This window comes from Chiloscyllium plagiosum, unplaced genomic scaffold (assembly GCF_037043375.1).
Source record: "Chiloscyllium plagiosum isolate Xiang-an unplaced genomic scaffold, Cpla_swu_hap1 HiC_scaffold_26, whole genome shotgun sequence".
In the NCBI taxonomy this organism is placed as follows: Eukaryota; Metazoa; Chordata; class Chondrichthyes; order Orectolobiformes; family Hemiscylliidae; genus Chiloscyllium; species Chiloscyllium plagiosum.
In genome coordinates this window covers 3,678,457-3,698,851 of record NW_028270164.1, presented here as the reverse complement: position 1 = coordinate 3,698,851, position 20,395 = coordinate 3,678,457, and the positions used below count along the sequence as shown (strand labels likewise).

The 20,395-nt window shown below is 42.6% G+C and overlaps 1 protein-coding gene across 2 annotated transcripts in view; it reads right to left on the bottom strand.

Moving 5' to 3' along the window:
- Positions 1-10,622: 10,622 nt before the first annotated feature.
- The window catches only part of LOC122563025 (tyrosine-protein phosphatase non-receptor type 22-like), a 95,809-nt gene continuing 86,036 nt past the window's right edge, over positions 10,623-20,395 (bottom strand). For both annotated transcript variants that reach the window (XM_043716337.2, XM_087973428.1), the window contains 3 exons: positions 18,012-18,042; positions 14,500-14,580; positions 10,623-11,279 (listed from right to left, as the gene is read on the bottom strand). In XM_043716337.2, coding sequence (XP_043572272.2) covers positions 11,218-11,279; positions 14,500-14,580; positions 18,012-18,042 — 174 coding nt within the window. In that variant the 3' untranslated portion in view covers positions 10,623-11,217. The remainder of the gene's footprint in view (positions 11,280-14,499; positions 14,581-18,011; positions 18,043-20,395) is intronic.

The following is a 20,395-nucleotide window of genomic DNA, read 5'->3' as shown; positions in this document are numbered from 1 at the left end:
GAATTGGCCATGCTAAATTGCCCGTAGTGTTAGGTGCAGGGGTAAATGTAGGGGAATGGGTGGGTTACGCTTCGGGGGGGTCGGTGTGGACTTGTTGGGCCGAAGGACCTGTTTCCACACTGTAAGTAATCTAATCTAATCTAAAAAAAATGCTGCAATTGTACCAGCCTCCACCACATCCTCTGGCAGCTCATTCCATACACGTACCACCCTCTGTGTGAAAACATTGCCCCATAGATCTCTTTTATATCTTTCCCCTCTCACCCTAAACCAATGCCCTCTAGTTCTGGACTCCCCCACCCCAGGAAAAATACTTTGTCTATTTATCCTATCCAGGCCCCTTATGATTTTGTAAACCTCTAGAGATTGAGGGGTGACCTTATAATGCTCCAGGGAAAACAGCCCCAACCTATTCAGCCTCTCCCTATGGGCATGGCGGCACAGTGGTTAGCACTACTGTCTCACAACACCAGGGTCCTAGGTTCAGTTCCAGTCTCGGGCAACTGTTTGTGTGGAGTTTGCACATTCTCCCCATATCTGCGTGGGTTTGCTCCAGTTTCCTCCCACAATCCAAAGATGTGCAGGTCAGGATGAATTGGCCATGCTAAATTGCCCGTAGTGTTAGGTGCATTAGTCAGAGAGAAAATGGGTCTGGGCGGGTTACTCTTTGGAGGGTCAGCTGGACTGGTTGGGCTGAAGGACCTGTCCCTACGCTGTAGGGAATCTAATCTTTTCTGAACACTTTCAAATTTCACAACATCTTTCCGATAGGAAGGAGACCAGAATTGCACACAATATTCCAACAGTGGCCTAACCAATGTCCTGTACAGCTGCAGCCTGACCTCCCAACTCCTGTACTCAATATTCTGACCAATAAAAGAAAGCATACCAAACGCCTTCTTCACTAACTTATCTACCTGCGACTCCACTTCCAAGGAACTATGAACCTGCATATATATACACACACGTATATCCCATTCCAAACAGACCCCACCACCAAAGATATATTTCCCTCCCCTCCCCGATCAGAGTTCTGGAAAGACCACTCCCTCCGCGACTCCCTCGTCAGGTCCACACCCCCCACCAACCCAACCTCCACTCCCGGCACCTTCCCCTGCAACGGCAAGAAATGCAAAACTTGCGCCCACACCTCCCTCCTCACTTCCCTCCAAAGCCCCAAGGGATCCTTCCATATCCGTCACAAATTCACCTGCACCTCCACAAACATCATTTACTGCATCCGCTGCACCCGATGTGGTCTCCTCTACATTGGGGAGACAGGCCGCCTACTTGCGGAACGTTTCAGAGAACACCTCTGGGACACCCGCACCAACCAATCCAACCGCCCTGTGGCTGAACACTTTAACCCCCCCCTCCCACTCCACCAAGGACATGCAGGTCCTTGGCCTCCTCCATCGCCAGACCATGGCAACACGACGCCTGGAGGAAGAGCGTCTCATCTTCCGCCTAGGAACCCTCCAGCCACAAGGGATGAATGCAGATATCTCCAGCTTCCTCATTTCCCCTCCCCCCACCTTTTCTCAGTCCCAACCCTCAGACTCAGCACCGCCTTCTTGAACTGCAATCTTCTTCCCGAACTCTCCGCCCCCACCCCCTCTCCGGCCTATCACCCTCACCTTAACCTTCTTCCACCTATCGCATTCCCAATGCTCCTCCCCCAAGTCCCTCCTCCCTACCTTTTATCTTAGCCTGCTTGGCACACCGTCCTCACTCCTGAAGAAGGGCTTATGCCCGAAACGTCGATTCTCCTGCTCCTTGGATGCTGCCTGACCTGCTGCGCTTTTCCAGCAACACTTTATTCAGCTCTGATCTCCAGCATCTGCAGCCCTCACTTTCTCCCATCTGGAGTTAGGAGTCTATCCATCAACCCATTTCAATTGTCAGAAAAGCCCATCTGGTTCACTAATGTCCTTTAAGAAAAGAAACTGCCATTCTTATCTGGTCAAGCTGACATGAGACTCCAGACCCACAGTAATTTGGTTGACTCTTAACTGCCCTGAGCAAGGATGGCCTGGCCAGTGATGTCCAATTCCCAAAAAGGAATAAAAGAAACTTGAAATGTCATAACAGTCCAGGTTATGGAGGTAGTGCAGGGAAGTGGTAGTACAGGGCGACCCCCATATCCGTGGAATTATTTTCGATAGTTTCCGTTACCCACAGTTTACCGCGGCCCGAACGTATTATAGGAAACCTTCCAGGACCAGGGGCTGCTGGGAAGGTAAATCTCCTATTTAAATGAATTGATTCACTCCTACCAACGTTTTTGGGCTTTCACAGTAGGTCTTGAAACATATCCCCCGAGGGTAGGGAGGACTACTGTATTGTAGGTACTGGTGTATTTTTGGCTGTACAGATTGGATAAGCTGAAGGGTTTGTGATTGAGAGTCCCTTTCTGCCTTTTTAAAAATTTGTTAATGGGATGTGCATTTATTAGGGTTAAAGGGATCAAGGAGTATGTGGAGAAAACGTGAACAGGGGACTGAGTTGGTTGATCAGCTGTGATCATAGTGAATGGGGGAGCAGGCTCGAAGGGCAAATGACTAACTGCTGCTAGACTATCCTTGTTTCTAGATGTTTTTAATCTATCTATTCTGATGTGTTGTGACGTCTGTGAAGATGATGGGGCTTAACCTGGACCTTCTGGCTCAGAGGTAGGGATAATACCATTGTCCCGGGAAAGGCATTTTCCTTATTTTAATGTTATTGCCCTGCTCTAATTGTCCATTTGCTCTGCTGAGAGTTGTTGGTGAGTCTGAGTCACATGTAGCCTATACTGTGCAAGGACAGCAAATTTCCTTCTTTTAAGACATCAGTGAACTGGCTGGGGTGGCTCACTGGTTAGCACTGCTGCCTCACAGCACCAGGGACCTGAGTTCGATTCCAGCCTCGGGCGACTGTCTGTGTGGAGTTTGCACATTCTCCCCGTGTCTGCGTGGGTTTCCGACATGTGCACTGGTTTCCTCCCACAACCCAAGGATGTGCAGGTCAGGTGAATTGGCCATGCTAAATTGCCCATAGTGTTCAGGGATGTGTAGGCTAGGTGAATTGGGGAAATGTAAAGTAATAGGTGTGGGGATTGGGTCTGAGTGGAATACTCTTCCGAGGGTCAGTGTGGACTTGTTGGGCCATAAGGCCTGTTTCCACATTGTAGGGATTCTAATTCTACACGTTGACTGTGGTTAATGGTCAGCTTTTTAACAAAAATACACATTTTACCATCTCCCATGACCTGAGCCCTGGATTGCTAGCCCAATGACAATAGTGCTAAGCAAATGCTTCTCCTCAGACTCAAAGCATCTCTGAAAAGATCCACCATTTCTGCCAACCCGTGGGTTTGTGGCTGGCTAGAATGGAGGAGGTTCAGTTGAGAAGGTGCAATGTGCTACACAGATTGAGAGCCTGTCTGGGGAATATGCAGGGACCGAGTCAGGCTTGGTGGTAGTACACAGTCCTCCAGCTAACCATCCAAAGCTCTGCATGTAGCAGAGTCTGCAGAGTTTTCCAGCTACCTCAGAACCCATCGTATTAGCATGGGAACAAGTCGCCCCCAAACCCTGGACAGTTTCAGGGAGGTGAGCTTACCCTGCCTGCTGTTATGGTACGTCAAATACATATGTCTTGCACAATCTTCACATGTTCTGCCACGTCAGTATCACATACTTGTGTCTGTTTTCCACCAACATTTTATGAATGTGTTTAACAATGTGATAACCTATTGTAGCTCATCTATTATCAATCTCTGACATTGTCATCCACCTCAGCTGAGATCACCCCTCTCTCTGCTGCCCTCCACTTTGGTCTCCAGTGGACATTTCTAGGTTTTCAGCTCCACTGACATTTTTTAAGAGTCACATTTTAGAATTCGTTTTTGCTGTTGTATTTTCAAACACCTCTGTGTCACATTGTGTTTGTGTGAAAGTTCTAGTGTGCGTCTTGGCAACCACATTCCATTGCAACAGTGGAGGTTACCCTTTTTAGACAAAGACACAGCTAATAGAAAGTCTGAACATAAGAAACTGACATTTTAAAGTGATTTATGAAAGAAGCAAAAAAAGATTTTCACAGTGAGTAGTTGCGGTCTGAAATACACAAAATGTGTGGAGGCAGGTTCAATTAAGATGTTTAAGAGGGCATGAGATGATTATTTAAATGGAACTAATGTGCAGACGTATGGGGACAAGTGTGAAAATGGAGAAACACATTACTACAGCTGCTGGAATCTGTACTGAAAACAACAACATGGTGGAGATCACAGTGGGTCAGACAGCCCCATAGAGAGAGAGCAAACTAATGTTTTGAGCCTAGATGACTCTTCATCAAACAATCTCAATTCAAAACATTGGCTTGCTCTCTCTCCATGGATGCTGTCTGACCCTCAGGTGAGAGAATGGCTTTACCCTCATTCAGCGTGTTGATGTAGATACAATGGACCAAATGGACTTCTGCATTTATAACAATTATAGAGTCATAGAGATGTACAGCACGGAAACAAACCCCTCAGTCCAACTCGGCCAGGTATCTTAACCTAATCTAGTCCCATTGGCCAGACTTGGGCCCATTTTCCTCTAAACCCTTCCAATTCATATACCCATCCAGATGCCTTTTAAATGCTGGAATCGTACCAGTCTCCACAACTTCCTCTGGCAGCTTATTCTATACACACGCCACCCTCTGCATGAAAAAGTTGCCCCTTAGGTCCCTTTTATATCTTTCCCCTCTCACCCTAAACCTATGTCCTCTAGTTCTGGACTCCCCCACCCCAATGAAAAGACTTTGTCTATTTAACCTATCCATGCCCTTCATGATTTTATAAACTTCTGCAATGTTACCTCTCAGCCTCCTATGATCCTTTAAAGTATTTTGCACTAACAAAAAAAATTGTATTTTAATAATACCTTTCACATCACAGAACATCCCAACAGCCATTGAAGTACTTTTGAGGTATAGTCGCTGATATAATGCAGAAGATGCACAGTCAGCTCCCATAAATAGCAATGTGTTAATGAGTGGATAATCTATTTCTGTGATGTTGATTGAGGGATAAATAAAGGCACCAGGGATAACTCTCTTGAACATCTTTGAAAAAAATCCCACGACACCAGGTTATAGTCCAACAGTTTATTTGGAAGTACAAGCTTTCGGAGTGCTGCTCCTTCATCAGGTAGCATCGAAAGCTTGTACTTCCAAATAAACCTGTTGGACTATAACCTGGTGTTGTGTGATTTCTAACTTTGTTCACCCCAGTTCAGCACTGGCACCTCCACATCTTGTCCTTCTTTGAAATAGTGCCGTGAGATCTTTTTACATTCACTTGACAGAAAAAATAGTGCCTAAGTTTCACATTTTATCAGAAGGAAGATACCTCCTATGGTATAAGACTCCCTCAGTATGACACTGGAGTGTTGTGCTGAAGGAGTGTCTTTCATAAGTAGAAAGTGGCCTACACCACCAGTGTGTCATCCGAGGCTCACTGAAGATATTACCTAGTATGGTGACGAAACGTCCAAAAAGGAACCTTCCACCTCAATAAGCAAATCCAAATCCAGACGCAGTGTTTGTTGTGCTGTTAATATTTGCACGACCCAGACTCATGAAAGTCTGCTGGTGGCTAATTAAGGGTCTTAATGTGGATGCAGGAGGATCTAGACCATAAGGTCACAGTCTCAGAATTAGGGCTTGGCCATTTAGTACTGAGATGGAGATGTTCCTTCACTCAAAAGCATGATGAATCTTTAGCATTTTCTACTTTTCCTTATTTTGCCTATCAACCTGTTCAGAGATGTTAATACACACCTCTGGAGTAGATGAACTAGAATCCAAACCTCCTGGTCAGGACACTACCACTGTGCCATAAAAGGGCTCTAAAGTATGGAATGCTTCATGAATTTGTGTCAAGATTAGAATGGTGCTGGAAAAGCACAGCAAGTCAGGCAGCATCCGAGGAGCAGGAAAATCGGGCTGATGAAGGGTTTTGCCCAAAATGTCGATTTTCCTGCTCCTCAGATGCTGCATGACCTGCTGTGCTTTTCCAGCACCACTCTGATCTCCAGCATCTGCAGTCCTTACTTTCGCCCTCATGAATTTGTGTGTTACCCTGTGCCAGGGTTAAGCTAATCTTTTTGCTATCATTCCGATTTCAGTATATTTTCTATCGAAGCCAGTATTTTCTATCCAAGAGACCATTAATGCTTAGTCAATTATTATATTTGAGACAGATTCTTGTGGATTATAGGATAGTGGCAGGAAGGTGAGTTTGAATAGATCAGTCACACTGCTAAACATCCTACTCCAGGTCTGAGCTCTGACATCAATTGGAGGGAGATTCATTTGGACATATTTCTTGGGGATTTATCACATGATCTCCTACACCCTCCCGCCCCCCAACTCCCAACCATTGGTCATGCAACCTTCGCATCCTCATGGGAATTCCTTCTCTCAGGCAATAGAAAACTTGCAGAAATCTTAGAGCCTAAACACCCTTTACCCATTCCCGTACCTCGGACCCTGCTCCTCTGCTGCTGTCTGACCTGCTGTGCTTTTCCAGCACCATGCTCTCAATTCTGATCTCCAGCATCTGCAGTCCTCACTTTCTCCCTATCAGGATATGGCCTGCTTTCAGCACAATCAACCCATCTTCATCTCTCATCGTCCCCATTATCAGCTTCTCTCCTTCCCTCACTTATTAACATCTATACCTTTGTTTGCTCATTTGTAATTCTTGCTCTGTCTCTGGGCTCAATCTCAGCCTTTCCACTTATTCCACTACCCCATCTTCATCTTATAAATTATATATTTTAATTTCATCCATTTTTCTAATTAACCCTGTTCAGAGATGTTATTACACACCTCTGGGACAAATGGGACTTGTACCTGGGCCTCCTGGTCCTGGGATAGTGACACTACCACAGGTGGCACAAAAACCTGGTCCATGCTTTCTGTCCCAACCTGGGTCTAAAAGTCTCGTAAACTGGGGAGTTTTGAAGACTTTTATAAAATCTTTGATTTTTGTGATGTCTCTTTAAAATTCACTGGGCATCTCTGGCTCTGCCAGCATTTATTACCCAACCATAATTACCCAGTTAAGAGTCAACCACATTGCTGTCAGTCTGGAGTCACATATAGACCAGACCAGGTAAGGATGGCAGATTTCCTTTTTCTAACAATCTAACGGAGTTCCTGTATTAATAGTCTAGAGATAATACCACCACGTCATTGCCTCCTCAATAAAACTGCAGGAATAAATAGCAGGGCTTAATTTTCAATGTGCTTACCCCAGTGAGGTGTAAGGCTACCACTTTGATTCAGTGGGTTCTGAGATGGACTAAGCCCTGCTCAAGAGCAGTCGAGATGAAGGTGGAGACATTACTTGGGTGGAAGCCACTCTAGGTCAGTGAGCACAGGAGTGGTAGGGAACCAGGACCTGGTGTGAGTGAAGGCATGGACACCAGAGTTTCAGATGACCTCAGGTTTGCAGAGAGTAGTATGTGGCAAAACGAGATTGGAAGCTTATCTTGGGATGAAATGTAACACCAAGGTTATGACAAGACTGACTTGATGCCAGTCTGTTGCTCGGGAGAAGGATGGGTTTGGTAGTTAGGAATTCAAGTTTGGAGTGGGGACTGAAAATAATGGCTTCACTCTTCCTAGTATTTAACTGGAGGAAATTTCTTCTCATTCTGTACTGGATGATGGATACACTGCCTGCTACTCTCCAGGCAGTGTGAAGTCGAGAGGGTGGTGGCTATTGTAAGTGCTTTGATCATTTACTTGAAAAGCAATTTTTCTCATGTTTAGTATAAAAAAAAGCAACGTAAAATTATGAATAAACATTAATTAACAGCTCTGGAACTCAATGCCTATTTAATTCTGTATTCTTCAAACCAATGACCTCATTCTTGCTACAGTCTGTGAAGCAAAGTTTTTATACTATGATGGCTCCATCTAGTGACCACAAAGCCCATTGTTCAACTGTGGTTATAAAACAATCAGTTGCCATATCAAACCCAACAGACATTGTGTAAGTTAATTTGAAGACTTTATCTATTCATCTAAAATCCATTGAATGAATTTTGACATCAGTGTGTCTTATGAGCATGCCTCCAAATCTGAAAATCAGAGATCGTATCAGTATAATGATCAGGAATATGAAGTCACATTTCAGAAATTAGATTAAATTTTCATTAACCTGACGATCATATATCCAGCAACCTGCTCTTGATTTATATCCTCACGCCCCGCTACTGCAGTAGATTCACTCTGCTCACTCTTTCCCCACACAACTGCAAGAAAATGACCATTTCCAGTAAGAGTTAATCAAACCTCTGTCGTAGAGCTCTAGAGATGTACAGCAAGGAAACAGACTAGTCCCATTTACCAGCATTTACCCCATATCCTTCTAAACTCTTTCTGTTCATATGCCCATCCAGATGCCTTTTAAATGTTGTAATTGTACTAGTTTCCATCACTTCCTTTAGCAGCTTATTCCATACACACACCACCCTCTGTTTGAAAATGTTGCCCCTTAGGTCCCTTTTAATTCTTTCTCCTATCACCTTAAATTTACACCCTCTAGTTTTGCTCTTCCCTATCCTGGGGAAAACACCTTGTCTATTTATCCTATCCATGCCCTTCATGATTTTATAAACCTCTATAAGGCCACCCCTCAGCTATGCTCCAAGGAAAACAGCCCCAGCCTATTCAGCCTCTTTATGTAGCTTAAACCCTCCAAACCTGGCAACATCCTTGTAAATCTTTTCTGTAACGTTTCAAGTTTCTCAATATCCTCCGTTTAGCAGGGAGACCAGAATAGCACGCAGTATTCCAAAAATGGTCTGACCAATGTCTTGTACAGCCACAACATTACCTCCCAACTCCTGTACTCAATGCTCTGACCAATAAAGGCAAGTCTTGAGAAGATTTGTAGCTCACATTAAGGTTCTGGATGTAGGTTTGCTCACTGAGCTGGAAGGTTCATTTCCAGACATTATGTCACCCTACTAGGTAACATCTTCAGTGGGGCTCCGGACAAAGCAGTGTTGATAATTCCTGCTTTCTATTTATATGTTTGGGTTTCTTTGGGTTGGTGCTGTCATTTCCTGTGGTGATGTCATTTCCTGTTCTTTTTCTCACTTGATGTGTTTGTTGATAGAGTTTCAATTGGAATGCCATGCCATGTCATGTATGTAAGGAGACTAGTCTAGACGTCAACTATCCACAAAAAAACATGACCCTCTCTCACTAGTATCCTTACATACAGATGAGGAAGGACACCACTTTGACTGGGACAACACATCCATCCTAGGACAGGCCAAACAAAGACATGCACGAGAATTCCTAGAAGCATGGTATTCCAACCAGAACTCTATCAACAAACACATTGAATTAGACCCCATCTACCACCCCTTGAGAAAAAGAACAGGATATTACATCACAGGAAATGACATCACTAGCCCTAAGAAATCCAAACATATAAATAGAAAGCAGGAATTATCAACAGTGCTTCACCCGGAGGCCCACTGAAGATGTTACCTAGTAGGGTGACAAAACAAATGGAAATGAACCTTCCAGCTCAGCGAGCAAACCTACATCCAGAATAAAGGCAAGTGTACCAAATGCCACTATCCTATCTACTGAGACTCCACTTTTAAGGAACCATGAACGTACACTCCAAGTTTGTTCAGCAATACTCCCAAACACCTCACCATTAAATGTACAAGTCCTGCCCTGATTTGCCTATCCAAAATGCAGCACCTCATATTTTTCTAAATTAAGATCCAACTGCCACTCCTCAGACCATTGGCTCTTGATATTTTAGGGTATTACCATCATTGAATCTCCCATTATCAATATCTTGGGGGGTTACCATTGACCAGATCTGAATTGGACTAGTCCTATAAATAGTCTAGCTATAGCAGCAGGGGAGAGGCTAGGAATCCCACAGTAATTAAAACTCACCACCTGATGCTCCAAAGCCTGTCCACAAATCAGGAGTGTGATGGAATACTCCCCACTTATCTGAGTGAGTGCAGCTCCAACAACACTCAAGAAGCTTGACATCATCCAGGACAAAGCAGTGCACTGGGTTGGCAGTCACTTCAGCTTAAATATTCACATTCTCCACCATGACACGTGATGTTATGTGTGTGTTCCATTTACAAGATTAACTGCAGCAACTCACCAAGGCTTATTTGAGAGCAGTTTCTAAACCCACAGCCTGTACCACCTAGAGGGACAAGGGCAGCAGGTACAAAAGAAAACCACCACCTGAAAGTTCTCCTCCAAGACACTCACCATCCTGGCTTAGAAATATATTGCCATTCCTTTAGCGTCACTTGGTCAGGACCTTGGAAGTTCCTCACAGCACTGTAGCTGCCTCTGCACCACATAGACTGCTGTAGTTCAAGACGACAGCTCAGAAACACTTTTTTCAGGGCAGTTTGGAGACGGACAATAAATTCTGGCCTGGTCAGCAATACCAACATCCAGGAATAATTGTTTTAAAAAGAACCCTGTCCACACTGTCTTTGGGTCTGCATTGCTCTTGTTTGTGATTTTGGGAAACCCTAATGAAAATACAAATCACAGGAAGCTTCCACTAAGACTTTAGATTTTAAATATATTTATTAGAAATTCATCTCCAAACCCATTGAAAATATACAAATGGTAGATAAAGACAGTGCCTATCAGTAGAAAAGCATTAACTCTGCAACCGTAAACCTGGCATTCACTGCATTTTTGCCATGTAGATGCACATACATATCCTGCTTTCAGTGTGTGATTATTTCCTTAATCATGCACAAGTGCTTCTACAGAGGAGAAGCATAAATGAGCCATTGATCTTTTAAAGGGTGCAACAGTTCAAGTTTATAAGATTCAACAATGTGAATAGTTCTGATTGTGATCCTGAGTTATTGAAACTGTTCCTCAGTGAGGCACAGAATCCTTCGCTGTTCAGGAACTCATGAGTGAAACTGTGGGGAAGCGGAGCTTGGAAGTGCACCATCTCAGAGAATGTGATCTCACTCAGTCGTGCATTCCTCCCTTTAAAGGAGAGGAATAATCCTTTTCTTTCCTCTGTAAGAAGAATTATGCAGCCTATGGAAGACCAATTAAATCAAAAGGTGAGCCTGATCCCAAGAAATGAGTTTTGTCCCATTTGGTTTCAGGATGTGTGGATATTTCACAGAGGAGGCTGTTTCAGACCCAGTCTTCAGGAGGATTTCTTGGTCCTTTGGGTTTCACAAAGCGGCTCTTAAAACCTATAATAAATAAACAATTTAGCATTACAAAATATTCACAGCAAAGTGCAGGTCCAAATGTGCTCAACTGCTGTTTCTGTTCCACATTCTCCCACCATACTTCATCTCACTATCAGCATAGACTTCTGTTCCATTCTCTCCTGTGTGTTTCTCTAGATTGTGTTTCAATTAATCTTTGAAGTTCATTGCAATGTAGCAAGTTTCGCATTCTCATTCATCAATACTCTATACATTTGTGTAACAGTTAATTTCATGTAAAGCTAACCAATGAATATTGGCTTAAAATTGCATAATTTTGCATATACTTCATCTAAATGTTGACCCCAGTTTTTCAGGGATCACAATTCCAACATTTCAGAATCTCTGGCCATTCCCAGAGATGTTAATGATTTGAATTCATTGTAAATGTATAAAAACAATCAATTTTAATACTCGTAATGAAGTGCTTAAACATTCCTACATGTAATTTTTGTTATTTATTCAAAATATTAAAGTGGTTTTGAAAAACTGACCATGTTGTGAGTATTAATTACTAATTGTTCATTACTACAGTTTTTGGTTTTGGATTTCTCTCAGGACCCAGATCAAAAATGCATGTGGACCTCTCAAAAATATAGCATGTGCAAAAGTCAACCCTCTGACTTGGGCCTAAAAACTTTGCCTTAGAAATCAGACCATTTACACTAGTACACAAGATAAGTTGTCACTGAGAGTCAATTGCCTTCTGTGTATTAGAAGATCTATTAACGTTGTGGAACAGAGTCTTTGATATTGGGATCCCAGACATGGCCCAACAGTTGGAAAACTAAGAAAGAGGACTGCAGATGCTGGAGATCAGAGTCAAAAAGTGTAGTATTGGAAAAGCACAACAAGTCAGGCAGCATTCAAGGAGCAGGAGAGTTGATGTTTTGGGCATAAGCCCTTCATCAGGAAAACTAAATTCAATCTGTGATCAGAAAAACTGGAGAAACTGAGTTTGTTTACATTCATGCTTTCCGTTATATTGAGATTCTTGCTTGACTTTCTCAGTAAGACTGCAGCTGAACCAAAACCAGCTAGCCTCATCGATTATAAGCAAGTCAGAAATGAAACTGCAAAGATCCCCAAAATAATTAAGGGAAGAATTATTTCCTTAACGTATGACAATAACTTTACAGCATGGTTCTGCATTTTGTTTAAGGCAAGGAATAGGAAGTGAATATTGACTTTGGACTTGAGAAACCATTGATCCATTGATCTTCTCTGGTCTTTTACTTCTGTATTTATGTTTCTCTGATCCCTTTCACAAGATCAAGACTGTTTCCAACATTTTGAAATCACAGTTTATGTTTATCAAACACAACGCTCAACAATCTTTTATTGACATATACTCCAACCACACCTTATCATATAACACTTTTATTAATGTAAAGCATTCCCAAGGCACTTCACAGGGATGTTATGAAACAATATTTGCCCTTAAGTCACACAGAGAGATACTGTGAAAGATGACCAAACCCTTGGATGAAAAAGGCGCATCTTTAAGGAACATCTTAAAATACATATAAATTAGCAGCTTCACCGTTTAATAAGATCAGGGCTAATCTAATTACTCCACATTCCTGCCTAATCCAATAACCCCATACCCCTTATTGAGAACTATCCACTGTGCCTTAAAAGTATTCACACATTCTGTTGCTGCCACCTTTTAAGGAAGAGTTCCAGTGACTAATGACCCTCTGAGAGAAAACAGCTTCTGCATATCTCTGTCTTAAATGGGTGGTCACATTTTTAAACTAGTTTCAGTTACTTCCACAAGACAGAATACTCTTTCCTGTCAAAATCCCTCAGGATCTTGTATGTCTCAAACAGGTTGTTTTTTTAACTATTCTAAGGCTACAATGGTGGATTAAAGGGAATGGGAGAGGCACAAGATGCCTGAGCTGGATGATTCTAGGATTCTTGATCAGTTATACGGCTGGAGGAGGTGATGAGATAAAGAGGAGGCAAATCTACAAAGAAAGAAAGCTAATAGAAAATGTTCCGTTACTTTGGGACAATTGAGTAAAAGTAGATTATACTTCAATTATACAGGGCATAGGTGAGACTGCATCTTGAGTACGATGCACATTATTAATCACCTTATTTAAGGAAGGCTGCAAAGGCATTGGAAACAGTTCAGCGAAGGTTTATTAGACTTTATGTTTAAGGTGAGCCAAGAATATTTAAAAAGGACATGAATGGCAACTTTCTTTTACACATAGAGTAGTTTATGTGTGGAATGAACTGCCAGAGAAAGTGGTGGATGCAGGTATGGTTACAATGTCTAAAAGACATTTGGATAAGTACACTAATAGGAAAGATTTGGGGTGATCAAGTGCAGGCAGGTGGGACTAATTTAGTTTGGGAACAAGGTTGGGGTGGACTGGTTGGATCAAAGGATATGTTTCCATTATGCATGACTCTAGAATACCTGGAATAAGCAGGTTTCTCTATGAGGAAAGGTTTGACAAGTTAGGATCATAAAGCCAAATCACTATTTAGTTTTCTCTGTCATTAGGGAGAAACAACTGGCTGTGGTTTAACCTGAGGGTCACCACACCTCAGGTTCAGGGAGAGGTTGAGAGGGAGTGTCCTTCATTGATTGCATCAGCCAGTGCAGGAATTAAACCTATGCTTTTAGCACCACTCTACATTTGAGACGAGCCATCCAGCAAACTGAGCTAACCAACCCCATAGGATTGCAGCCTTAGGAGTTCAGAAGAATAAGAGACAACATAATTGAAACATAAAATCCTGAAGACTCTTAACAGGGTAGATGTGGAGAGGATGTTTCCTCTTGTGGAAGATTCTAGAACCAGGGTAGTTACTTAAAAATCTGGAGTTGCTCATTTAAGACATAGATGTTTCTTCTCCTGTAGGGTTGTGAATCTTTGGAACTCTCCCGGAAAAGGTGATGGAAGCAGAGTCCTTAAATATTTTGAAGGCAGATGTACATAGATTCTTATTAAGCAAGGAAGTGAAAATTTACTGGGGTAGACAGGACTGGGGAGTAATCAGATCAGTGGTGATTTTATTGAATGGATTATGGAGGGTGGAAGATGGATCCCAACTGAATCATAACAATTAGGAGGGTTGAATGTGGACCCGTAGCCGTTACAGCCGATAAACTAACACCACAACCATCTGCTCAGAGTGAAGGGTGCCAGATATCAGCCTCAGTAAACACTGATAAACTCACCAAAGTTCAGAAATGAGCGACTGTGTTCTGTGCTTGGTTCACTCTCTGAAGCCTTGGACAATGCTGGAACACTGGTTATGGCTGTAATCACAAAGAGACATGGAAAGAAGGATTAACACACATTCCAGTGGTTTGGTTGCAATGTCTTTGTTGGTAAGTTCAGATTTCTGATTAAAAGATTGATGAAATATACTGCCTACTGGTGGATAAATACATTCCTTCACAAAATGAATTAATAGTTAATACTTAAAAGGAACCATACTGCATTTATATACCAGCTCTGACAATTCGAGGATGGCCAAAAACATTTTGCAGTCAATAAGGTATTTTTGGAAGAGTAGTCATTGTTGGAATGTAAAATGTTGAATGTGTGACTGAGCAGCCAGTTTTTGCACAGCAAGATCCCACAAACAGCAGTGCGAAAATTAACAAGTAATTTGTTGTACAGATGTTGATTGAGGGATAATAGGACAGTGGGAAGAACTCCCTGAAATAAAACTAGAAAATTCTGGAAAAATGCAACAGGTTTGGTGGCATCTATGGACAGAGACAAACAGTCATGGTCTGGAAAGTAGTCTGTGCTCTTCTTTAGATGCCATGGGATCTTTTATGTTGCAGCTGAGGCCTCTATTTGTCTCACCTGAAAGACAGCACCTCTGACAGTGTAGCACTCTTTCAATAGAGTACAGGCAGCATCTGCCTTAATCTAGATTCAGTGTCTGGAAATACTGAGAGTCTGGATTTAAATAATCCTGATTTACATAATAATCAACCTCCATGTTTCTGGTCGGTGGAAATATGATGAAACTTGTCTAAGTAGAGCGCTTTTGCAAACTGTTTTCAGTTGAGCTACAGATGATGATAGGTTATAAATTTTCACTAGATTTGGTTTATCTGCAGGTCATTCTGCTCTAACACTCATTTCATTAACACCAATTCGCTGCAACACGCTTGACAAATTGGGGCCACTGTTTCTAAAGCCCGAAGTTTTAAAACATGTATTGGTTATAACACAATTCCAGCCCTGTTAGTTTAAATGGTGCTGCTATTATGAGATTTTCTTATAACACGGGATTGCATGGGAATAGAACTACTGCATTACAGCAGAACTGACTGTACGTCATGTGAAGCTTCATTTGCAGTAATGCAGGGGAGATGGAGGCACAGTGGTAATGTCATTGGTCTTTTTGTTTTATTCATTCACAGGATTTGGGTGTCACTAGGCATCATTTATTGCTCATCCCTAATTGCCCAGCAACCACATTGCTATGGGTCTGGATTTACATGTAGGCCAGACCAGAGAAGGATGGCAGATTTCCTTCCCTGAAGGACATTAGTGAACCAGATGGGTTCAGCAATGGCTTCATGGTCATTATTAAACTCTTATTTTCAGATTATTATTGAATTCAAATTCTACCATCTGCCATTCGAACCGAGGTCCCCCAGAATATTACCTCGATCTCTGGATTGATAGTCCAGCAATAATACCATTAGTTTGTGAGAAGATTTGTAGCTCGGGTGCTCGTTGCTGTGGTTCTGTTCGCCGAGCTGGAAGTTTTTGTTGCAAACGTTTCGTCCCCTGTCTAGGTGACATCCTCAGTGCTTGGGAGCCTCCTGTGAAGCGCTTCTGTGGTGTTTCCTCCGGCATTTATAGTGGCCTGTCCCTGCCGCTTCCGGTTGTCAGTTTCAGCTGTCCGCTGTAGTGGTTGGTATATTGGGTCCAGGTCTATTTGTTTGTTGATGGAGTTTGTAGATGAGTGCCATGCTTCTAGGAATTCCCTGGCTGTTCTTTGTTTCGCTTGCCCTATAATGGTAGTGTTGTCCCAGTCAAATTCATGTTGCTTGTCGTCTGCGTGTGTGGCTACTAGGGATAGCTGGTCGTGTCGTTTCGTGGCTAGTTGATGTTCGTGGATGCGGATCGTTAGCTGTCTTCCTGTTTGTCCTATATAGTGTTTTGTGCCACACACGCAGACGACAAGCAACATGAATTTGACTGGGACAACACTACCATTATAGGGCAAGCGAAACAAAGAACAGCCAGGGAATTCCTAGAAGCTTGGCACTCATCTACAAACTCCATCAACAAACACATATACCTGGATCCAATATACCGGCCACTATAGCGGACAGCTGAAACTGACAACCGGAAGCGGCAGGGACAGGCCACTATAAATGCCGGAGGAAACACCACAGAAGCGCTTCACAGGAGGCTCCCAAGCACTGAGGATGTCACCTAGACAGGGGACGAAACGTTTGCAACAAAAACTTCCAGCTCGGCGAACAGAACCACAGCATAATACCATTAGGCCATGGTCTAGTAATCCAGAAACCCAGATACCCAGTGGAATTTAAATTCAATGAATAAATCCAGAATATAAAGCCAGTCTCAGTCTTGGCGCCCATGAAACTAGCATCGAATGTTGTAAAATATTCACTGATGTCCTTTAGAGAAAGATATCTGCTTATCTTATCTGGTCTTGTCTAAATGTGACTCCAGATCCAAATAACATGGTTGGTACTTCAATAGGGCCTGGCAAGCTGTTCAGTTGAAGTGGCAATTCAGAATGGGTTACAAATGCTGGTCAAGCCAGTGAATCCCACATCCCTTCCCCCAAAGAAAAATAAATGAATTTAATGTGCTATAATTACCGTTCTCAAATTGCTCTCAGTAACAGACCTGCTGACGTTTTCACCACCTCAGGTAAAGTAAAAATAAATGACAGCTGATGAAGCACTGTTGAAGTGTAGCTTCTGTTGAAATACAGGAAATCCCGCAAAATTGTACACAGCAAGATCCCACAAACAACATCTCGACAATAGCCAGGTAACCTGTTTAATTAACATCAGCTGAGAGACCAAATTGTGGCCAAGAAACTGTGGGAAACTCCTTGTGTTTTTCCAAATAGTGCTATGGGATCTTGAGCAGGCAGATGGTGTCTTGGTTTATTGTTTCACCTGAGAGAAGGAACCTCTGACTATGAAGAACACCCTCTGTCCTGCAATAAAGGTGCCGGTCTGGAGATTTGTGCAGAGGGATTTGAACCCAAACCTTCAAACTCAGTGTTAAGAGTCTGAGGCACTGCAAATGAAACAGCCAGTTTGTACAGAAGATAATCTTACAATCGCCTATTGAATGAACAGCTAACATTGAGTGCACACGCACACTGCGTAATCACCAAGCTTCTGTTGAGATAGAGTGCAAAATGGACAATGCAATTAAGAGTATGGGATTGGATCAGATTAATGCTGACTTCAGATTTACAGAGATACTTCTAAAGTGAGCCTGTCTGATGCTCTGTTTCTCCTGTCTGGCACAGTTGACATTTTATGACCTTGATAAATACTGGAGAAGGAAAACATTTTCAGGACAATGACGAAAGCATAGTAGAAGGTCACTAATTGGACAGCTCTCTAAGAGGTGCCACAGTCGTGATGGATAGTATGGCCTCCTGGCTGTGTGATTCCATGATGCTTTTCCTCATAAGTGATTGTATGAAGATAATTCTACTTACATTTTTTCATACTTCGGAGAATTTTCAAACTCTGCAAACAGCCAAAGAGAAAAAGAAAGATAATCATAAAAAGGTTCTTTAGAAAAGCTGGTGTAATGTTGCAAATCACACCAGATCTATTGCCAATTCAACCATTGTAGCAGCTAATCTAGGGAGCAAGGCAACAAGCTGTCACCCGCTAGACTCCACCACCAACACGAGAACTAAGAATGACTTTGTACTCTATGTCGGTGCATTTTTAGGGGGTTTAGTTGCTTGTCTCTGACGAGTGCTGGTTTGGCAGAGCTTTTTTATTCTTCTGTAGGATGTGAACACTGCTGGCAAGGCCTATCTTTGTTGCCCACTCCTAATTGCCCTTTTTGAAGGTGGCAGTAAGCTTCAGCCTTGAATTATGGGTGTAAGTGCACCCACAGTGTTGTTAGGAAGTTTAAACTTGAGAGCCTGATAAATTAAGGATGGTGATTGTAATTTACGTGTGATCTGCTTAAGGTGTTAAAATGAGAATGAGTTTGGATAGGGTGGGAAACTGTTTCCTCTGGTTGAGGGAATTCTGAAGAGCAGGTCACAAGGTTTATGCAGAGCTAGGTATTCAGCAACAATGTTTGGAAGCAGTTGTTAACCACAAAGGGGTGTAGAAATTTGGAACTCTCCTTATTTCAAACGGAATGGAATATAAAAGTAGGGAAGTTTCACTAAAACTATACAAGACATTGTTCAGAGCACAGCTGGATGACTGAACAGTTTTGGGCCCCACCTTTAAGAAAGGACACATTATCATTGGAGGCATTCCAGAAAAGGTTTATTCAGTCTATTTTGGATATGGAGTCACTGTCTTATGAGGAGAGGTTGAGTGACTTGAGCCTGTATTCAATAGAAATTAAAAAACTGAGAGGAGACATTATTAAAGCATACAAGATTTTATTGGATGTTCTGAAGAATGCTCACTGGACCTGAAATGCTAACTCTGCTTTCTCTCCACAGGTGCTGGCAGAGGTGCTGAGTTTCTCCAGCAATTTCTGTTTCAGCTTTCTTAGGAAACTTGACAGAGTAGGTGCAAAAAACGTTGTCCCCTCGATGGGAGAGTCACAGCCTAGAGAGAATCATCTTCAGAATAAGGGGTTGCACATTAAGGTAGATATGAGGGGGGGGTGGTTTCTCTCCGGGGGTGGGAGGGGGTAAATCTTTGAAATTGTTCATCGATGAAGGCTATTGAGGTTGGGTCATTAAACATATTCTAGGCTGAGATAAACAGATTTTGTATTAGTGAGGGAATAAGACAGTGGCTCCATATTCAGAATCTACCTAATGAACCTTTTCTGGAATGCCTCCAATGATAATGTATCCTTCCTTAAAGGAGAGGGACCAAAGCTGTTCAGTCTTCCAGCAAGGTATGGGGATAAGGAAGGAAAACGGAGTTGAAAATTATCAGATCAATCATGCATTGAATGATGGCGCACAACTGATGGGCTGAATGGCCTATGTCTGCTCATACGGCTTATGGTCTAAAAACCTGAATTTTTCTAATAAGTGAGGATATTTAGCGACAGATATGGAGGAAAGGTAGATAAAAAGGGGTTGTGCTATAGATTAGTCACCATTTCACTGAATGGCAGAGCAGAATTAAGGGGCTGAATAGCCTTATCTTGTATCTGCACAACTCCTGAGGTGGAACATGCTCCTCTAATACAGATGCCACCTGCTGGAGCTAAAAGGTTCTGCACATTTAGTTTATAGAATGAATGAAATGCAGAGAATTGGTGTGAAATGGCTGTGAAAGCGGTTCAGGAATAACTTTCAAAAGAGTCACAGATGAAGCGTGAAGAAAAAACAGTGGCAGCACTGTCAGAGGAAGCAAGGATTGATTTGAATAGCTCTGTCAAACAGCTAGCCAAAGTATGACAGGTTGTGTGGCCCTTCCCTGTACTACAAATCATCAGCAAATCCAGTGGCATCGGTGGAGAGCGAAACGGAGTTAACATCTCAGGTGTCCTTCATCACAAACAGAATGATGTCAGAGATGAGCTACTCTCTAACTAATCTTTTCCATCTTTCCAGTGAAAGGTCTTTGTCCTGAAACACTGGGCTGGATTTTATGAATGGCAGTCTCATGCAGTTCCTACTCTGCCCATTCTGCTTTGGGATGCATGAGAGCTCTTCATTTCTGACAGGAGCTTTCAACCAGGCTTCCTTTGGAGATGAGGAGCCATACTTCCATTCTGACAGTTCTCCCATCTGCTCCCTGGGATAAAGGAGTAGACTTGAGTATGACTAAACAGGTTTGGCCTTCATTAAATAGAACTTAGAAGAATGAAGGGTGATCTTATTGAAATGTACAAGATTTTGAGGGGTCTTGACAAGGTCGATGTTGAGAAGATATTTCCACT